A 15,550-nucleotide genomic window follows, 5' to 3' on the forward strand; every position below is an offset into this window, starting at 1 on the left:
GTTTGTTCCATCACTTTGAAAAATACCATTGCTATTTTGATTGGGGTGGCATTTAAAGTATAGATCGCTCTGGTCAGCATAGACATTTTAATTTTAACAATGTTTATTCAAGACACGTCTCCAAAGGCAAGTGAAACAAAAGAGAACATGAACTTTTGGCACTTCATCAAGATAAAAAGCTTCTGCACAGCAAAGGAAACAGTCAACAAAACAAAGAGGCAACCCACGGAATGGGAGAAGATATTCACAAATGACACTGCAGATAAAGGGCTGATACCCAAGATCTATAAAGAACTTCTACTCTAAAAACAAGTAATCAAGTCAAAAAATGGGCAGAAGACATGAACAGACACTTCTCTAAAGAAGACATATAGATGGCTACAGACACATGAAGAACACACGAAGAAATGTTCATTGTTAGCCATCAGGGAAATTCAAATCAAAACCACTACCACCTTAAACGAGTTAGAATGGCAAAAATTGACAAGATAAGAAACAACAAGTGTTGGAGAGGATGTGGAGAAAGGGGAACCCTCTTAACACTTGATGGGAACACGAGCTGGTATGGCTACTTTGGAAAACAGCATGGAAGTTCCTCAAAAAGTTATAAAAATAGAGCTACCCTACAACCCAGCAATCACACTACTGGGTATTTACCCCAAAGATACAAATGTGAAAAGAAGGGGCACATGTACCTCATCATTCATAGCAGCAGTGGCCACAGTTGCCAAACTGTGGAAAGAGCCAAAATGCCCTTGAGCAGACGAATGGATAAGGAAGATGTGGTCCATATATACTATGGAGTACTATGCCTCCATCAGAAAGGATGAATACCCGACTCTTATAGCAACATGGACGGGACTGGAAGAGATTATGCTGAGTGAAAAAAGTCAAGCAGAGAGAGTAAATTATCATATGGTTTCACTTACTTGTGAAGCATAAGAAATAACACGGAGGACATTAGGAGAAGGAAGGGAAAAATGAAGGGGGTATGGAATCAGGAGGAGACGAACCACAAGAGACTATAGACTCCAGGAAAGGAACTGAAGGTTTGGGGTGGGGGGGGAGATGGGTGAGCCCAGGGATGGGTGTTAAGGAGGAAACACATTGCATGGAGCACTGGGTGTTATACGCAAACAATGAATCATGGAACACTGCACCAAAAACTAATAACATGCTGTATGGTGACTAACAAAACAATTTAAAAAATAATAAAATAGGTAAAATAATTTAAAAAAACCAAACTGCTCAATTAGGTAAATTAATCTTGAGCATGTGTCAGAATTGATTGCCGTAAGGGAACTGGCAGGTGACAGGAGCGTGCTGGGGAGGGTATGGTGGGGGATGTTTACATAGTCGGCAAACAGAATGCTACCTGAGCACCTAGTTTAAAAAATACACACGTTCATGTCACAAAGTCCTAAACACGTGCCCTCATCAGTTATTAAAACAGAAATCGGCGACAGGAGGTCACAATGGATGGTGGGCCAGCTGAGACACAGGCAAAGTGACCGGAAGCAGTGGCGCAGATGCCGCTGGCTGTGCCAACAGGGCGGGCACCAGGGAGCATGAGGGGCTCCACGGAAGTGTGCAGAGCATGGGCCACCAGCCGCTGTGCTCACTGGCTACCTGCAGTGGCTTTTCTCAAGCTTGCAAACAAAGATACAGAATACAGCCTCCCCGTTCCTTAGTTTGAGGACATGTACTCTGCTGTGATCGTGCAAATCAAGACGAATTGAAGATACCTGCAGTCTCGTGGCCTCGAGGGGATGGAAACTCGGGTTTCACGAGGCAGGTGGGACTTTGCAGGCATGGCTTCTTGACGGCGGCTTAACGGGCAGTTTGTTCAGTTTGAAAAGCGTGGGGCTAGTCATGATTCCAGTCAGCTGCAAATAACAGAGAAACCCTACCCAATCGTGCCCGAATCTAGAGAAATGTATTCCTTGTTCAGTTAAGAAAACATTTGGGAGAATAGGCATTCTGGGGCTGGTTGGACACTGATAAGAGCATCAGACCGAGGGACAAGCCAGTGGAGGCAGTGGCTGGTCCCCAGGAAGGAGGGAGAACAGGGAGAGGCATCTGGCAGCTGCATTAACCCTCATCTGTGCTCTTGTTTTTATCTCAGGTTCAGAGAGATCGCAGGATCCTTAGAAGCAGCACTCACAGGTGTGCTGGCGGACGCCCCAGGTAACTTCCTGAAAGTGATCAGTGGCAGGGTGTCATTCCGTGAGTGAGGGAAGCTCAGCCAGTCACCTAGACCTTGCCATTCTGAGGTTACTTGCACCTTGTCCTGTCATGCCGTAGTTAGACCTTAAAAACATAACTCAGGCTCTCTTTTTTTCTAAAGAGGCTAAAGAAATCAGATTTTTTTGGTTTATAGAGCATTCTCGGTAAAAAGAATGGGAAATTGTTTCAGCAGTGAAGGAGGAGGAAATCTTGTCATGTGCAAGGACGTGAGGGACCTAGAGTGCATTATGCTAAGTGAACTGAGTCAGAGAAAGACACACCATCTGATTTCACTTGTGGAATTTAAGGAACAAAACAAGTGAGCAAAGGGAACAAAAGAAACAAACCAAGAAACAGGCTCTTAACTATGGACAGCAAACTGGGGGTCACCAGAGGGAGGGGGAAACGGATGACGGGGATTAAGAGGACATTCACCATGATGAGCACTGAGGAATGTACAGAATCACTGAGTCACTGTATTGTATGCCTGAAACCAGTACAACACTGTATGTTAACTACGCTGGAATTAAGATTTTATTTCTTAAAGATTGATTTTTCAGAGAAAGAGAGAGTGAGCACAAGCGGGGGGAGAGGCAGGCAGAGGGAGAAGCAGGCTTCTTGCTGAGCAAGGAGCCTGACTTAGGCCTTGATCCCAGGACCCCAGGATCATGACCGGAGCTGAAGGCAGACTTAAACAACTGGGCCACCCAGGCATCCCTAAAGTGAAATTAAAATAGACAAACAAAAAACACTCTAAGAATATAGGAAGCACTCTGAAGTGTGCAAGCCTGACGATTCACAGACCTGTATCCCTGGGGCAAATAATACATTATATGTTAATAAAAATAATTAATTAAAAAGAATATAGGAAGCAGGCATTATTTTTGTTTCTGAATATAACATGGCAAGGGGATTAGCCCCTGGTGATCAGCTCTTTGTATAGCAAACTGGCTCACATCTGCTTTCATCCCAGGCCCATGTAAAGCATCAGGTTGGCCCTTCCCTTCTGGGGGTGATTCACAACTGGGGTTCCCGCCCCAGGCCTCCAGAGCCCTGGCCCCCATCCTGGGATAGTGAGTAGGTGACAGTGGTTGGTGGGTTCCAGACATACTTGCTTTCCATAGCATCTCACTAATCCCGTGTCCTGTAGTCATTCCCAGTGGCCACTCATACACTGTCCAGCTACTTCTGTAGTCACGTGGGTCTCTAGGCTGCCCCGCTGAGACTCCTCATGTCTGTGTGGCCAGGTCAGCCTGGACCGCGTGGTTTTAGCCTCAAAGTCGGTCTTCACCTGTTTTTGCTGAACACGGTCATATATCCCTGACTTCTGTACATGAGCAGTGGGTTCAGGGAGAGGAACGAAGGAGCAGACAAATGCAACAGGACAGACTCGGCACCAAAGTCGAAACCCTTGCAAGGACCGCCCCTCCTGCTTGTGTTTATTGAGGTGGTATAAGATGCCTCAAAACAGATGATTTCTGAATGCTGTGTGTTTAACATTTCCCCAGCACCTGGGAGGGGGACCTGTGTAAAATTAGCGCATTGCCACGAAAGATGGGGTAGCGTGGATGGGTTAGGGCCATTTTCCCCATTCCTGAGTTACACGTTGAGAATGTTCAAGTTGAGCCTGGAGTTGGTGGTGATTCTTGACGTGTCTGTTTCCTCTCCAGCCAGCAGTCCCTTTTGCCTCCTGGCTTCTCACAGGACGTGGAGCGGCCTGCAGCAGTGCTGGTCGGCTGAGATGTTCCTCCCAGGGCTGACACATCGGCTGTGGAGGCTCACACTGCAGCTCTTGGCTCGGTACTCGGGCTTCGTCCACGAGGTGAGGGCCAGCCACGCCGCCGCTCCAGAACCACTGCTGTCAGGGATTCCAGTTTTACAAGGCCCTGTGGTCACTAGAGATTAATCTGGAGGACGACAGTAGGCGCCCTTCTCAAGTTTGTAGCCAGTGTGTGTTTCCCTTTCCCTTTTGGCTCCATGGCCTTTGTGGGTGTCTGGTGGGAAAGCTTCACGCTGACGAGTTTGTGTTCCCTCCTCCAAGCCAGAATCTTTGAGGTGCCCCCAGATTAAAACAGAGATGCTCATTTTAATGAAAAGGTATAGAAATAAAAATAGACGTTTTAATCGTATTTCTAAGTTTAAAAAAAAATCATAACGATCGTCGAGATTAAAAGGTAGGGAAATTAATTAACCTTCCCTTCATTTCAGAATATCCTGCTTTTTTCCTTGTCAGGTAGTTGACTATATTAAATAGCCACATGCCCACGAAGATTTGTTAGGTTCTGTGCGTAAAGCATCCGTTCAGCTCAGCGCACAGGCAGGCCCCGCGCCAGCATCTGGGTCTGAGAGAGGCCCTGCCTCCTGGACAGTCTCCAGAGACAGACAGACACGCAGCTGGCTCATTGTGTGTGATGACAATGAAAAGAGGCCGGAAGCGTGTGTTTGCTCTCAAGAAGGATGACATAAAGAAGCCTCCTCTGTGGGAAGAAGTCCTAGTTGGCATCAGAGATGAGCACGTCACCGTGTCACTGAGTGTTCTAGCGGAAGGAGCGCAGGCTTCAGTCAGAACCAAACCGAGGTTCTGCACGTCATGTTTTGTGGCCTTGGGAAGATTAGCTCTGGAGTCCCAAATTCTTCATCTGTAAAATGGGAAAACAGCTTCTATATGTGGTTGTGAGGAGTAAAGAGATAATTTGTTGACCAACAAATTGTTGATGGAAGTACCTGGCAGATCCCGGGAGCTCAGTGGAAGCCAGTTGTTGTTTTTTTCCCTTTTGTCATCTTCTGCTCAGAAGGGTCTTAGCAGACCATCAGGCTGTTTCTGAAGACCACTGTGCGGTCAGTTCTGGGGACATAGGGGCCATGAGATTCTTCAGTTCAGTCTGAGTTGGCGGCGGATGCATTCTGACCAGCCAGTAATTCTGACGTCTCTAATAAATTATCTTGCCCCAAACATTCATTTTTCCTTTTTTTTCCTGATTCCAGGGTAATTCTCTCTGGTTTTTCCCTTGTAACGATACATGATTCAAGTAACACTTTTGTTTGTACTATTTGAAGCATAATGAGGCTTGGATTTTGATTTTTTTTTTATCCTTACTAATTACAATGATAAATTTACCAAACACACTAGGTAAATGATTTTACCCAGTAGAGTCAATGATTTTTTTTTTAATTGTGATGTTCCAGAAACTAATTTTCATTCTGTTTAGGAACCTATTTTATTTTTGCCAGTTACTTTTTATCACTGAAATTAGACACAGGTTTAAGGAAGATTAAATGTACGTGGGGTTGTCGCTTGACCTCGTTTCTCCTTGTTGTGCTTCCGTTAGTGAACTTGTAATACTTCGTAGATAGCTGTCACTTTATGTGAGTCACTGACCCACAAAAATGAAAGCTCAGAGATGTTGCTAGTGGAAAAATAATCATTGCAATGGTTTTCCAGCTTTTACTCAGGCCCATCTCTAATGAAAGTGCCAAGGATATCAAAAAGACTTTGGTAACTGGTAGCAAAGACCCTTCAGTTACCCAAGGAAATGGTGAAGACCAAGGAAGTGGCCCTTCAGAAACAAAGCCCACAGTCTCCATTTCCAGTACGCAGCTCGTGTATGTGGTCGCAGACCTGGACAAACTTCAGGAGCAGGTAGGCCTGTGTCCCGGAAGAATCCCAGGTGCTTGCTTCGGTATGGCCACAGAAAGCAGTGTGTGTGCAAAGACCTGACACCATTTGGCCTCACAGGGCTTAGAACCATGGGGCCCAAGGGCACCTCAAGGGAATGTGTTCATCTGCCCTCCAAGGTGTCTTTCCAAACCCTGCGCCCACCACCAGTGGGCTGTCTGCATCCTTGCTCATCAGTCTGGTCGCAAACTGTGTGAACCTGGGGCCTCCACTTCCTCTCCCGTAGCACTGTCACAAGCCCCAAGAGAGCCCGCTCCCATCTGCCCATTAGTTCCGCTCACCCTGTGCAGCATGATCGCTAACAGGTTGGGGCTTCATTGTCTCTACCCCACTTGACCTGACCATATCATTTCCTGGCAACTTTAGATCGTCAGCTGTACTTTGAAAGTGCTCAACTGTTAAAACTTCTGCCTTTTTCCCCTGGATAGGGCCCCATATTTGGGGGCCTTTATCATTACTTAAGAGGGCTTTGTGGGCCGAATTTGGGTGCGAGTGCTCTGGTACATAAATCTGCTTTCCTCCGGTTTAAATATGTTGTGGTGCTCGAACAAATCACATGTTTTGAGTAAAAACATGGTCTTCATTGTAAGCTTGTTTTGGGACCGGAGAGAACCACAGGACAGGAAATGGTTTTCATAGTCCCTGGCCTGTTGCTAGCCAAGCACTGCCGTTTCATGTGATGTTTCTCTTATATTGTGAAAGCGTTAGAAATTCTCCTTTCTTCTGACAAAAATGACAGAAAGTCCTGAGTTTTGTTTCATCATTCATTAACAATATTTTAGAGTTTATAGATGCAAATAGAATTGCCTCTTCCTTTGATTTCTGAAAAGTAACTGAATATATAAAGTGCATATTTATTTCAGCTTCCAGAACTCTTGGAAACAATCAAGCCAAAACTTGAAATGATTGGCTTTAAGAATTTTTCTTCTATCTCAGGTAAAAAAAATGAACCTTTAGACCCAGCAAATCTTTGAATAAGAAATAATTTAAAATAAAACTTTAGAGACTATAGGATATATTTACCATTTTCTTCTCTCGTTGTAAATCCTTGGTTGTTTCTATATTCTGTTCTGTGATTTTAACTTCTCTAAATGAGATACTTTGTTTAATTCTAATGATTTGATTTTATTTACTGTCATATACTCTCTAAATACCATGACACTGTCTAAATTAAGATTCACATCTGGGCCTGAGTAAGTGGTTACATCTAATCTTTATGTCTCTACAGCAGCCCTGGAGGACTCCCAGATGTCTCTGTCAGCCTGTGTTCCTGCCTTGAGTAACAGAATCATCCAAGACTTAAGTGAGTCTTGTTTCAGTTACCTGAAAAGTGCCCTGGAGGTCCCCAGGCTTTACCGGAGAACCAATAAGGTTAGCAGCACTCACTGAAAAGAATTCCAAGCTGGGGAAATACAGAGCAGGAAAGCCACCGAGGGAGGGAGTGGTTGAGCAAGACCCAGGACAGCCCAAGACAGACCTAATCGGCCTCATCCATAGAGTCTTTATTTGCGTGAGGGGGACCACACAGGTGAATGGTTACGGTCAGCTGCTTTGAGAATTGGACTCAGACTATACAGACTTTTTCTGGATGCCTTTGGCCTTAAGGAAAGATAAAGAAAAGATAAAGATAAAAGAAAAGCTAAAGAAAGATTTCAAAAGAAAGCATTTTAAGAAAATATCTTTAACTCCTATACTCTTTTGGTCTTTGAATCTTTTATTTGAAAAACTTTGAATTTACCTTGTTCCCTTCATACTGTCCTAGCAAGTACCAGCTTCCTCCGGTTCTTTAACTTAATAAGATTTGAAAAGCTGTGTTAAGAACATGGAAAGCATTTATGAGATGGAAAAGCGTGCACGCACGCTGGTGTTCAAAGTCAAATTCTCCTGTTGTCACGTTTTATAGAATGGCGACTTGGGGACTTCTTTTGGACCAGTGGTCTTAGTTTCCCCTCCTGAATTCTTGTTTTCAGGCATTTCTCATCTCATTCTGGCTACGTGTCACTTAATTTTCCATCGAGTTTCTTTTTTCACAATTGTAGAGTTGGATGTTAGGCTAAAATTATTTTTAAGAACTATGACAATTTCCTAAGATGCTGTCCTGTTTTGGAGTGTCCCTGGGGCAGCCTCTGCATGTGCTAATCGTGGGTCTTGTCCCGTTCGTGCTGGCCTTCCTGTTCGACTCGGTGTTCCAGAGGCAGAGAGGGCTGAACCGAGCTGGGGTGAATCTCCTTTGTGGTGCTTTTTCTTCTCCTTTTAAAATCTGGGGTGTGCGTTAGGATTGCCGCTTCCAACAAGAGTACTTTCTCACCTGGCTTCCTCTTTCTGGTCTGACTTGAAGCTCCCACTTCAAAGTGGGGGAGAGACCTACTTTATGTTCCAAATACATTAATTTCCTTTTAGTAAGCTACCGGCTTTCCCCGTCTGTTCAGTACGACGTTATGTATTTACCAGGTGCAGGTGGGTCAGATACTGTCATTTGTTCTAATATAAAGTGAATGCCAGTGGCCTTGTCTGCCCCTGAAGAAGCTAAAACTAAGGAAAGTCAAATTAGGAACCCTAGATCCGTGCTCCTCTGGCTGCCCACCGGCGGTGTTAGCGCCACCTGGTGGGAGCTCATTAGAAATGCACTGTCCCAGACACAACCCTCCCCCAAGCCCCCCCCCCCCCCCCATCATCCCCATCCATCCCCGTACATGTTTCTCTCTCCGTCTCTGGCTGGAAACGTGACTTTTCCCTTGCTTTACCGGACCCCCTCCATTCTCCAGGTGTCTTTCTGTAGACAACACTAGTGTGCCTTCTGGAGAGGGAGGGACTTTGTACCTGTCTCAAAACTGGTCGGTCAGTAGCCCCTCTGTGAAGTTTGAGTAACTTACTCTTTTTTTTTTCCTGTGTACTTTTGTATCCCCCACCATCGTTATTCCAGGAGGTGCCCACAGCAGCCTCCTCGTACGTGGACAGTGCTCTGAAGCCCTTTCACCAGCTTCAGAGCGGGCACAAGGATAAGCTCAAACAGGCAATAATTCGGCAGTGGCTGGAAGGCGCCCTTTCTGAGAGCACTCATAAGTAAGTACCCGAGGAGCAGGCAATTCCAGACTTTCTTAGAAAAGCTCTGAGTCAGAGACCGCGGAGGCCCTGGGGGGTTGCATGTGGACAAGGTGGGGAGCCCATCTAGTCAGCGGGTCGCTGGACAAGCCAGGTGCGGGTGCTCAGTCCTTCCGTCTGTGTTGATGGCTCAGCCGCGCTCTCGCCGCTCACCCTGCACCAGAGCGCGTCAGGCCACCTGCCTCCCGGCCTCCCTGGGGCTCACATGGGCCCTGCACCTCCCTGGGCACGCCCAGGCCTTGCTGTCCATGATGCGCCTCATGCGGGCCTCTTTGTGCAAGTCCAGGCTTACTTTTCCTTTCAAGATCCTCTCTCTCCTCAGCTGTGTCTGAAATGGCTCTGATAATCCAAGGCTCCTACCTTCGAGGCCACTGCAGTCTACACGAGAAAACAGACATTCGGAACTGTCATTACAACGGAGAAATGCTCCGTGCCTCCAACCCCGCAGTCCTTGAAAATACAAGGAGGTCTTTAGCATCCCTGTGATTGTCTCCTCATTTCTCCCTTAATCAGCTCTTCCCCCGATGCCAGCCTTGGCTTATGTCAAAAGAATATTATTCACTTTTATTATTGAATTTTGTTTAATTATTTTGCACTAATACTTGATTTATTTCAGTCTCATCTGAATTAAGTGAAATCTGTGTGTTAATTTAGGACATAATAGTGAGTTACAATATTGCTTTTGTGGGCAAATACATTCCAAGTGCCAAGTAACCAGCTTGTAAACAAAGTTTTGAAAAGCAATTCATTTATAATTGGCTAATTATATTGAGACTACTGTGAAGGTAATTCATTTTATTTAGAAATTTGAAATCCTTCCATTCTTTAAAAGATGGACTCTTCCAAGAACTGACTAAATGAATCTGTTACTTGCACTTGGGGAATGAACTCCAGCTACTCACTCTTCAAGTAGGAAAGACCATTTGGCCCACAGTTTCCTCTTAGCGTTCGGGGGTAAAATTGTACACAAGTCCACGTACATATTTCTTCAGTTCTGAGGGAATGCAGTGTTAGAGAGTCAAGACCTGGGTGGCTCAGTTAAGCATTTGCCTACGGCTCAGGTCAGGCTCAGGTCACGATCCCCAGGTTCTGGCTCGAGCCCCGCATCAGTCCCCCCGCTGAGCGAGGAGCCTGCTTCTCCCCCTCGCTCTGCGCCTCCCACTTTGTGCACTCTCTGTCTCGCTCTTTCAAATAAATAACATCTTTTAGAAAAAAAAACAAAAAACTATTTTTTTTTCAGTCTTAAGAAACATTGATAAATCTACCATGGCAGATTTTTTTTAAATTGGAAATGAATTTTTAATCCTAAAAATCTCTTGTTTTGGTCCACAAAGCCAGTTCCCCTGTTTGGGGAGGCACACGAGCACCTCGGCCTCACCAGTGAGTGTGTCCTGTGCTCCAGGTATTACGAAACTGTGTCAGACGTCCTGAGCTCGGTGAGGAAAATGGAGGAGAGCCTGAAAAGACTGAAACAAGCCAGGAAAAGCACTCCCACCAACCCCGTCGGTCCCAGCGGCGGTGGCATGAGCGACGATGACAAAATCCGGCTGCAGTTGGCCTTGGATGTGGAGTACCTGGGAGAGCAGGTAAGGCCCAAGCCGTCGTCCGCATGATGCCTCTGATGAGGGCCCCTCGGTGTCTTGGGGGCTTGCCTGAGCCCACACGTGCTGCCTGGGGGAGGTGGGAGTGTCCACCTCTGGGGCTAGAAGAGTAGGTCAGGTCCCCAAAATACTTGAAGGAAAAGGATGTGCACAAGCAGATACTAAAAATTGACAGTCGCAGGCCTACCACCTCTGTTCAGCTCGGGCGCTCATGAGTGTGAGCGTGAGTATGAGTGTGAGTATGAGCTCACAGACGGAGATGCTGTCCTATTTTTCTGCCTCCTAGAAAATGCCCAAGACTCAGTCAGGTGGTTAGAATAACGAGAAAAGCATGAGCCCATGGATTTCTCAGTGTGGCCCTTGAGAAATTCTCTGAGCCTGACCTCTTTGCATCCCTGCCTGAGTTCTCTGTTTCCATCGAACCCGGGCTTTAGGGTCACGTGGGTAGATGAGCAATACTATACCTAACGTCTCTTAGGAGGCAGATCCAGGTTCTGTGCAAGGCCTCTGTTCACACTGAGGTGACTTGCTCAAGGATCAAGAAACTTCTCATCCTTGAGAAGCTGGCCTTCTAAACCATTTAGGCTCATGGAATGGCACAGGTCCTCTGGGAAGGTCTTTTGCCGGAGGAAAAGAGGTGAGATCCTGAAATCTCCATCAGGAGATGGTTGGCTTTCTAGCTCATTGAGGACTCCTGCAGAGCTAAATTTTGCTGCTTTGAGGTGAATTTAAAGATAGGTCTATTCTGGCAGAAGTCCATTGTCCTGTTTTTTTATTTCACAAGAGAAACTTAGAGTCTTTTTACAAGTAAGACAATTTGTTACAGCAACGCGAAGAACAAAGAAGCCAAAGAAAGAAGGGGAGGAGTGGGGGGGTAGCAGCAGGGGGACAAAAGGAAATGGGAGTCATTGGTCCTGGTCCCCAGAGGAGTAGCAGCATGCCAGCAGATTCTTTATACTTGGTGCAGATTTTTCCAGACTTTCCTGTGCATGTGTGCGTGTGGTGTTTGTAGCTGCCGTTCACAAAAGCGGGGACACGGTGTGCCACGACTTGGTTGCCACGGTAATCCATGGTGTTCGCCCCACCACAGCAGCTGCAATTCATCAGATTCTGAGGAGGGGTTGGTGGTGGCGTGTGAAGAAACGAAGAGCTCAGGCCAATGCTTTTTTGAAAACTCTCCATTTTAAAAAGATAGTTCGCTTTATTATTCTTTTTGTGTGAATTTTCTTTCACAGTCCACAAAAGAGGCTCTCAGGCTGGTAAGAGCCCGGTGTGACCAAGATAAATGAACATGCTGGCTTCTGAGAATGCCAAGTGTTCAACCCCAAAAGTGAAGCTTGATGATGAGTCAGCCCTTTGCTGTGAGGGAGAAATACTCCAGCAGTCATTGGGGAGTGCCCTTTTTCTGGATTCCTGGGGGCTGGGGGTGGGGGCTGTTCTGTGTGTCCTTTCATAAGGGGCTTTTGTTTGCATTCAGACGGAGGCCTCATTCACTCTTGTGGCCTTTGCAGATTCAAAAGATGGGCCTGGTGACAAAGGACATAAAGAGCTTCTCTGCCCTCACCGAGCTGGTCGCTGCGGCCAAAGACCAGGCAACAGCAGAACAGTCCTGAGCATTTGGGAAGAGCCCACGGGGAGGGGAGAGCAGGCCGTGGAGCCCAAGGGGAGGAAAGCGGCTCTGTCTCCTCCCCAAGTCTCCGTGGCCCAGAAGTGGTACACCGGGTCTCCAGCCACACGCCACCACCAACACCACTGCTCTCCGCACATTGGGTGTCCTGTCACCCGAGCAGAACACAGAAGCCTTTTTCCGTTGTATGGAAGATCGTTTTTAAGACACTTAAAACTTTCTACTATAGTTTACAGAGCAAATTATTTTATTTTTATTGTAAATCTTAGCATGGAAGAGCCGATTTCTAAAACGGGACTCCAGTACGTAGAGCCGCGGGGGGCTGCGGAAAGTTGGCCCCAGGACCGGCCACGGGGAGCGCCCGCCTGCAGGGGGACCGCGCGCAGGGGACGATCCTCTGAGGGAGGCGGAAAGCCGCACTCCTCCGTCTGCCGGCGCAAAGCAGGAGGAGAGACGCGTTTCCTGAATAAAAGACGTGTCTGCCGAAAGCACATGCGGTTTGGGGTTGTGGGTGAGCGCGGGTGAGGTGGCGTCCCCAGCAGAGGGAGAGGCTACAGGGCGTCGGGAAGATGCGGGGCCACTGCCCACCCACCTACCGAGGCGCCGCTCCTCCCTCTAGCGAGATTTCCTCGCATCTCAGAGTCCCTTGGTTCATAGGCCGCTTCGAGCGGGAGGAAAGCAGGGCTTGGAGCCGTCAGCAGTTACTCTGCTGTTCGTTTTCAGCCATGATGAGGCTGAGCTGGGGAACGGGGGCATGAGAGGAGCCCCAGTAGGGGCGGCAGGAGCTCCAGTGCGGTCGTGCAGCTTCCGCTGTGTTCTGGGGCCTGGAGAGCACTGGTCACAGCCCTGCGCGCCCTGCCCCGGCTGGAGAGGCTCTCACCTGCCGGGACCAGGGTCCGGTGGACCGCGGCCCGGTGCTGGAAGCAGAAGGGACTCAGTGTCACGGTGGGCGCTTGCACAGCCCCGGGAGCCGGCTCAGCCGTCTACACAAGCTGTTGCCTCTGCGGGTGCTGGGCCTGTAGGCCACGGGGGCGGTCGGGACGGCGCGCTGGAGGGGACGGAAGTGAGAGCGATCAAGGCTGACCTGGAGCCAGTAGAGATAAGCCCGCACCCACATTCATCTCCTGCTGCCCCCATACCCCAAGCTCTATAAAGGGGTCTACGGAAGTCATGCTTTCTCGAAGCTGCGCATGCCCCTGGCCCAGGATTTGCGGGGGCCCTGCCACCCCGTGCCAGCAGGCGGTCCTGCAGCCCCACAGGACCTGTGTGAGCTACCACAGGGGCCGGCCCAGCACTCACCTCTGCGGGTACACTTGGGCCCTCGTGGGTAACGCCAGCCTCCTGCCATGCTGGCCAGGGCCCTCCGGAGCCGAGACCCAACGCCACCGGCTGCGGCTGCACAGATCCGCCCACCGGCCCACGGTCTGCTCAGTCACCACGGGGCTGAGCACCTGTCGCCAGCCCAGCACTAGTCAAGGCCAGCCTCGTTGTGTCCCCTCGGCCTGGTTGCTTTGCCTTTCTCCTTTGTCTCAAAACAGGGTTGACAGGGATCCAATATATTTAGCCCTTCCAACCCCCCATTGTCCCCCTATGCAGATGAGGAAACAGAAATTAAGGAGTTAGGATAACTAACAAGTGGAATTTCAATCCAACCAAGCTAGTCCCAGGGTCCAGGGTTCCCCACTAGGTAATTCTCCCTCCTTAATAGGAGCCTCGGAACAGAGAAGCTGCTACTGCAGGGCTGGGGCCCAGGCTCGGCCTAGGTCCGGTAACACCATGCTCTGGGCTCATTTCGGCATTGCTACACACTTGGGGTCCTGATGCTGGTTTCTAGGCTGAAGAAACAGTCTTTAATGAAAAGCAGAAAGTTCTAGAACACTTATCCCTGGCTTCCCCAGAACGTCTGTGTCAATATATGTTCTGTTAGGTAACTTTGCCTTGAAGAAGGCAAAGAGACCACCATGTGGTCTCCCCCTCGGCAGCGGCAGCCAACTGGGAAAGGAAAAGCACATGGAGAGCCACGCTGGGGGGTGGTGGGGGTGGCCCCACGTGGGAGAGCCAAGCACAGTCCTGTGGCCGGAGCTCAGCCCGTGGGGACTGGAAACTGGTCTGGCTGTGTGTCCAGGAGGACCAAGAGACAGACGCTGATCCTGGAGCTGCTTCCGACTTGCGCCCGTGCTCCTGATGGGCATCTGTACCGGTGACTCTGCAGTGTCCTGGACTTCTCTAGGGAGTCGCCGCCAGCAACCAAGCGGCTCAGCCACCAAGCACGTGCGGAAAAGGCTGCCCCAGGGTCCTCAGGCTTCTCCTGGTGGGCTAAAGCAGGGCTTCTGTGCAGTGTGGACACCGGGCAACAGCAGTGTCCAAGATCCCAGAAAGAAGGGAAACTGAGCCCCGTGTGGACGGCGGCCAGGCCCCAGCACAGGAGGACCCAGAGCGTGGCGGCTCTGGTTTGAGAGAGTTTGGAGTTGGGGGTGCTTGGGAGGCCAGAACTTGGGGGTAGAGTGTGGAGAGGAAGGAGGGTGGCTCTCGTATAGGTGGGTGCTGACTAGCTGTGTGGGCAGGTGTGGCCAGGCGGCCACAAAGGCGAGGAAGGGAGCAAGTAGAACAATCCTCCAAGCTCGGTGTTCCCGGAATGGAAGGTTTCTCACAGGGGCCATGAGGAGGGTCCTTGGAGGGATATGGCCTCAGGGGTGCCACCAAATTAGCCTAAAGTGCTGGCTGGTCTCGACCCGCTTAACGGAGCTTACAAACGAGCCTCAGAGATAACTTTCCAGGTAACTCAACAGAAGTGTGCAGTAACCTAGGGAGGGACGTGGGCTACAGGACCCCCACTCCCTTGAAGTGATGGAGTCACTGACATTCAAAACACACGGTGTTTGAGGGTCTCCCTGAGGGACCCTGAATGTCTACTCATTCTGCAGCTTTAAGAAATCACATGATGGGGGCACCTGGGTGGCTCGTTGATGAAGTGTCTGGCTTCGGCTCAGGTCATGACCTCAGGGTCCTGGGATTGAGCCCCGCATCAGGCTCCCTGATCTGCGCAGGGTCTGTTTGTCCCTCTCCCTCCACCCCTCCCCCTGCTGGTGCTCTCTTGGTCTCTCTCAAAGAAATAAATAGAATCTTTTTTTTTTTTTTAAGATTTTTTAAAAATTTTATTTATTTGAGAGAGAGCATGAGAAGGGAGAAGGTCAGAGGGAGAAGCAGACTCCCCATGGAGCTGGGAGCCCGATGCCAGCGGAACACAGGTGCTTCTGCTCCCACCTCTGCATCCGCATACGGGAGAGACCCAGCTCAACTCTGAGACAGTCACCCCCA

At 48.9% G+C, this 15,550-nt stretch overlaps 1 protein-coding gene across 2 annotated transcripts in view; it reads left to right on the top strand.

Annotated features, from left to right (window-relative positions):
• Window positions 1-12,723, top strand: part of COG2 (component of oligomeric golgi complex 2) — a 52,905-nt gene extending 40,182 nt beyond the window's left edge. The window contains exons 11-18 of one of the 2 annotated variants that reach the window (XM_045087223.1): window positions 2,126-2,187; window positions 3,897-4,048; window positions 5,669-5,866; window positions 6,766-6,838; window positions 7,131-7,273; window positions 8,826-8,965; window positions 10,407-10,590; window positions 12,117-12,723. In XM_045087223.1, coding sequence (XP_044943158.1) covers window positions 2,126-2,187; window positions 3,897-4,048; window positions 5,669-5,866; window positions 6,766-6,838; window positions 7,131-7,273; window positions 8,826-8,965; window positions 10,407-10,590; window positions 12,117-12,218 — 1,054 coding nt within the window. In that variant the 3' untranslated portion in view covers window positions 12,219-12,723. Of the gene's footprint in view, window positions 1-2,125; window positions 2,188-3,896; window positions 4,049-5,668; window positions 5,867-6,765; window positions 6,839-7,130; window positions 7,274-8,825; window positions 8,966-9,326; window positions 9,479-10,406; window positions 10,591-12,116 lie in introns of those variants that run through there. The other variant, XM_045087224.1, reaches the window with a different exon arrangement.
• The last annotated feature ends 2,827 nt before the right edge of the window (window positions 12,724-15,550 follow it).

Source organism: Mustela putorius, unplaced genomic scaffold (genome assembly GCF_011764305.1).
Source record: "Mustela putorius furo isolate JIRA1106 unplaced genomic scaffold, ASM1176430v1.1 tig00001075_pilon_pilon_pilon, whole genome shotgun sequence".
Taxonomy (NCBI): Eukaryota; Metazoa; Chordata; class Mammalia; order Carnivora; family Mustelidae; genus Mustela; species Mustela putorius.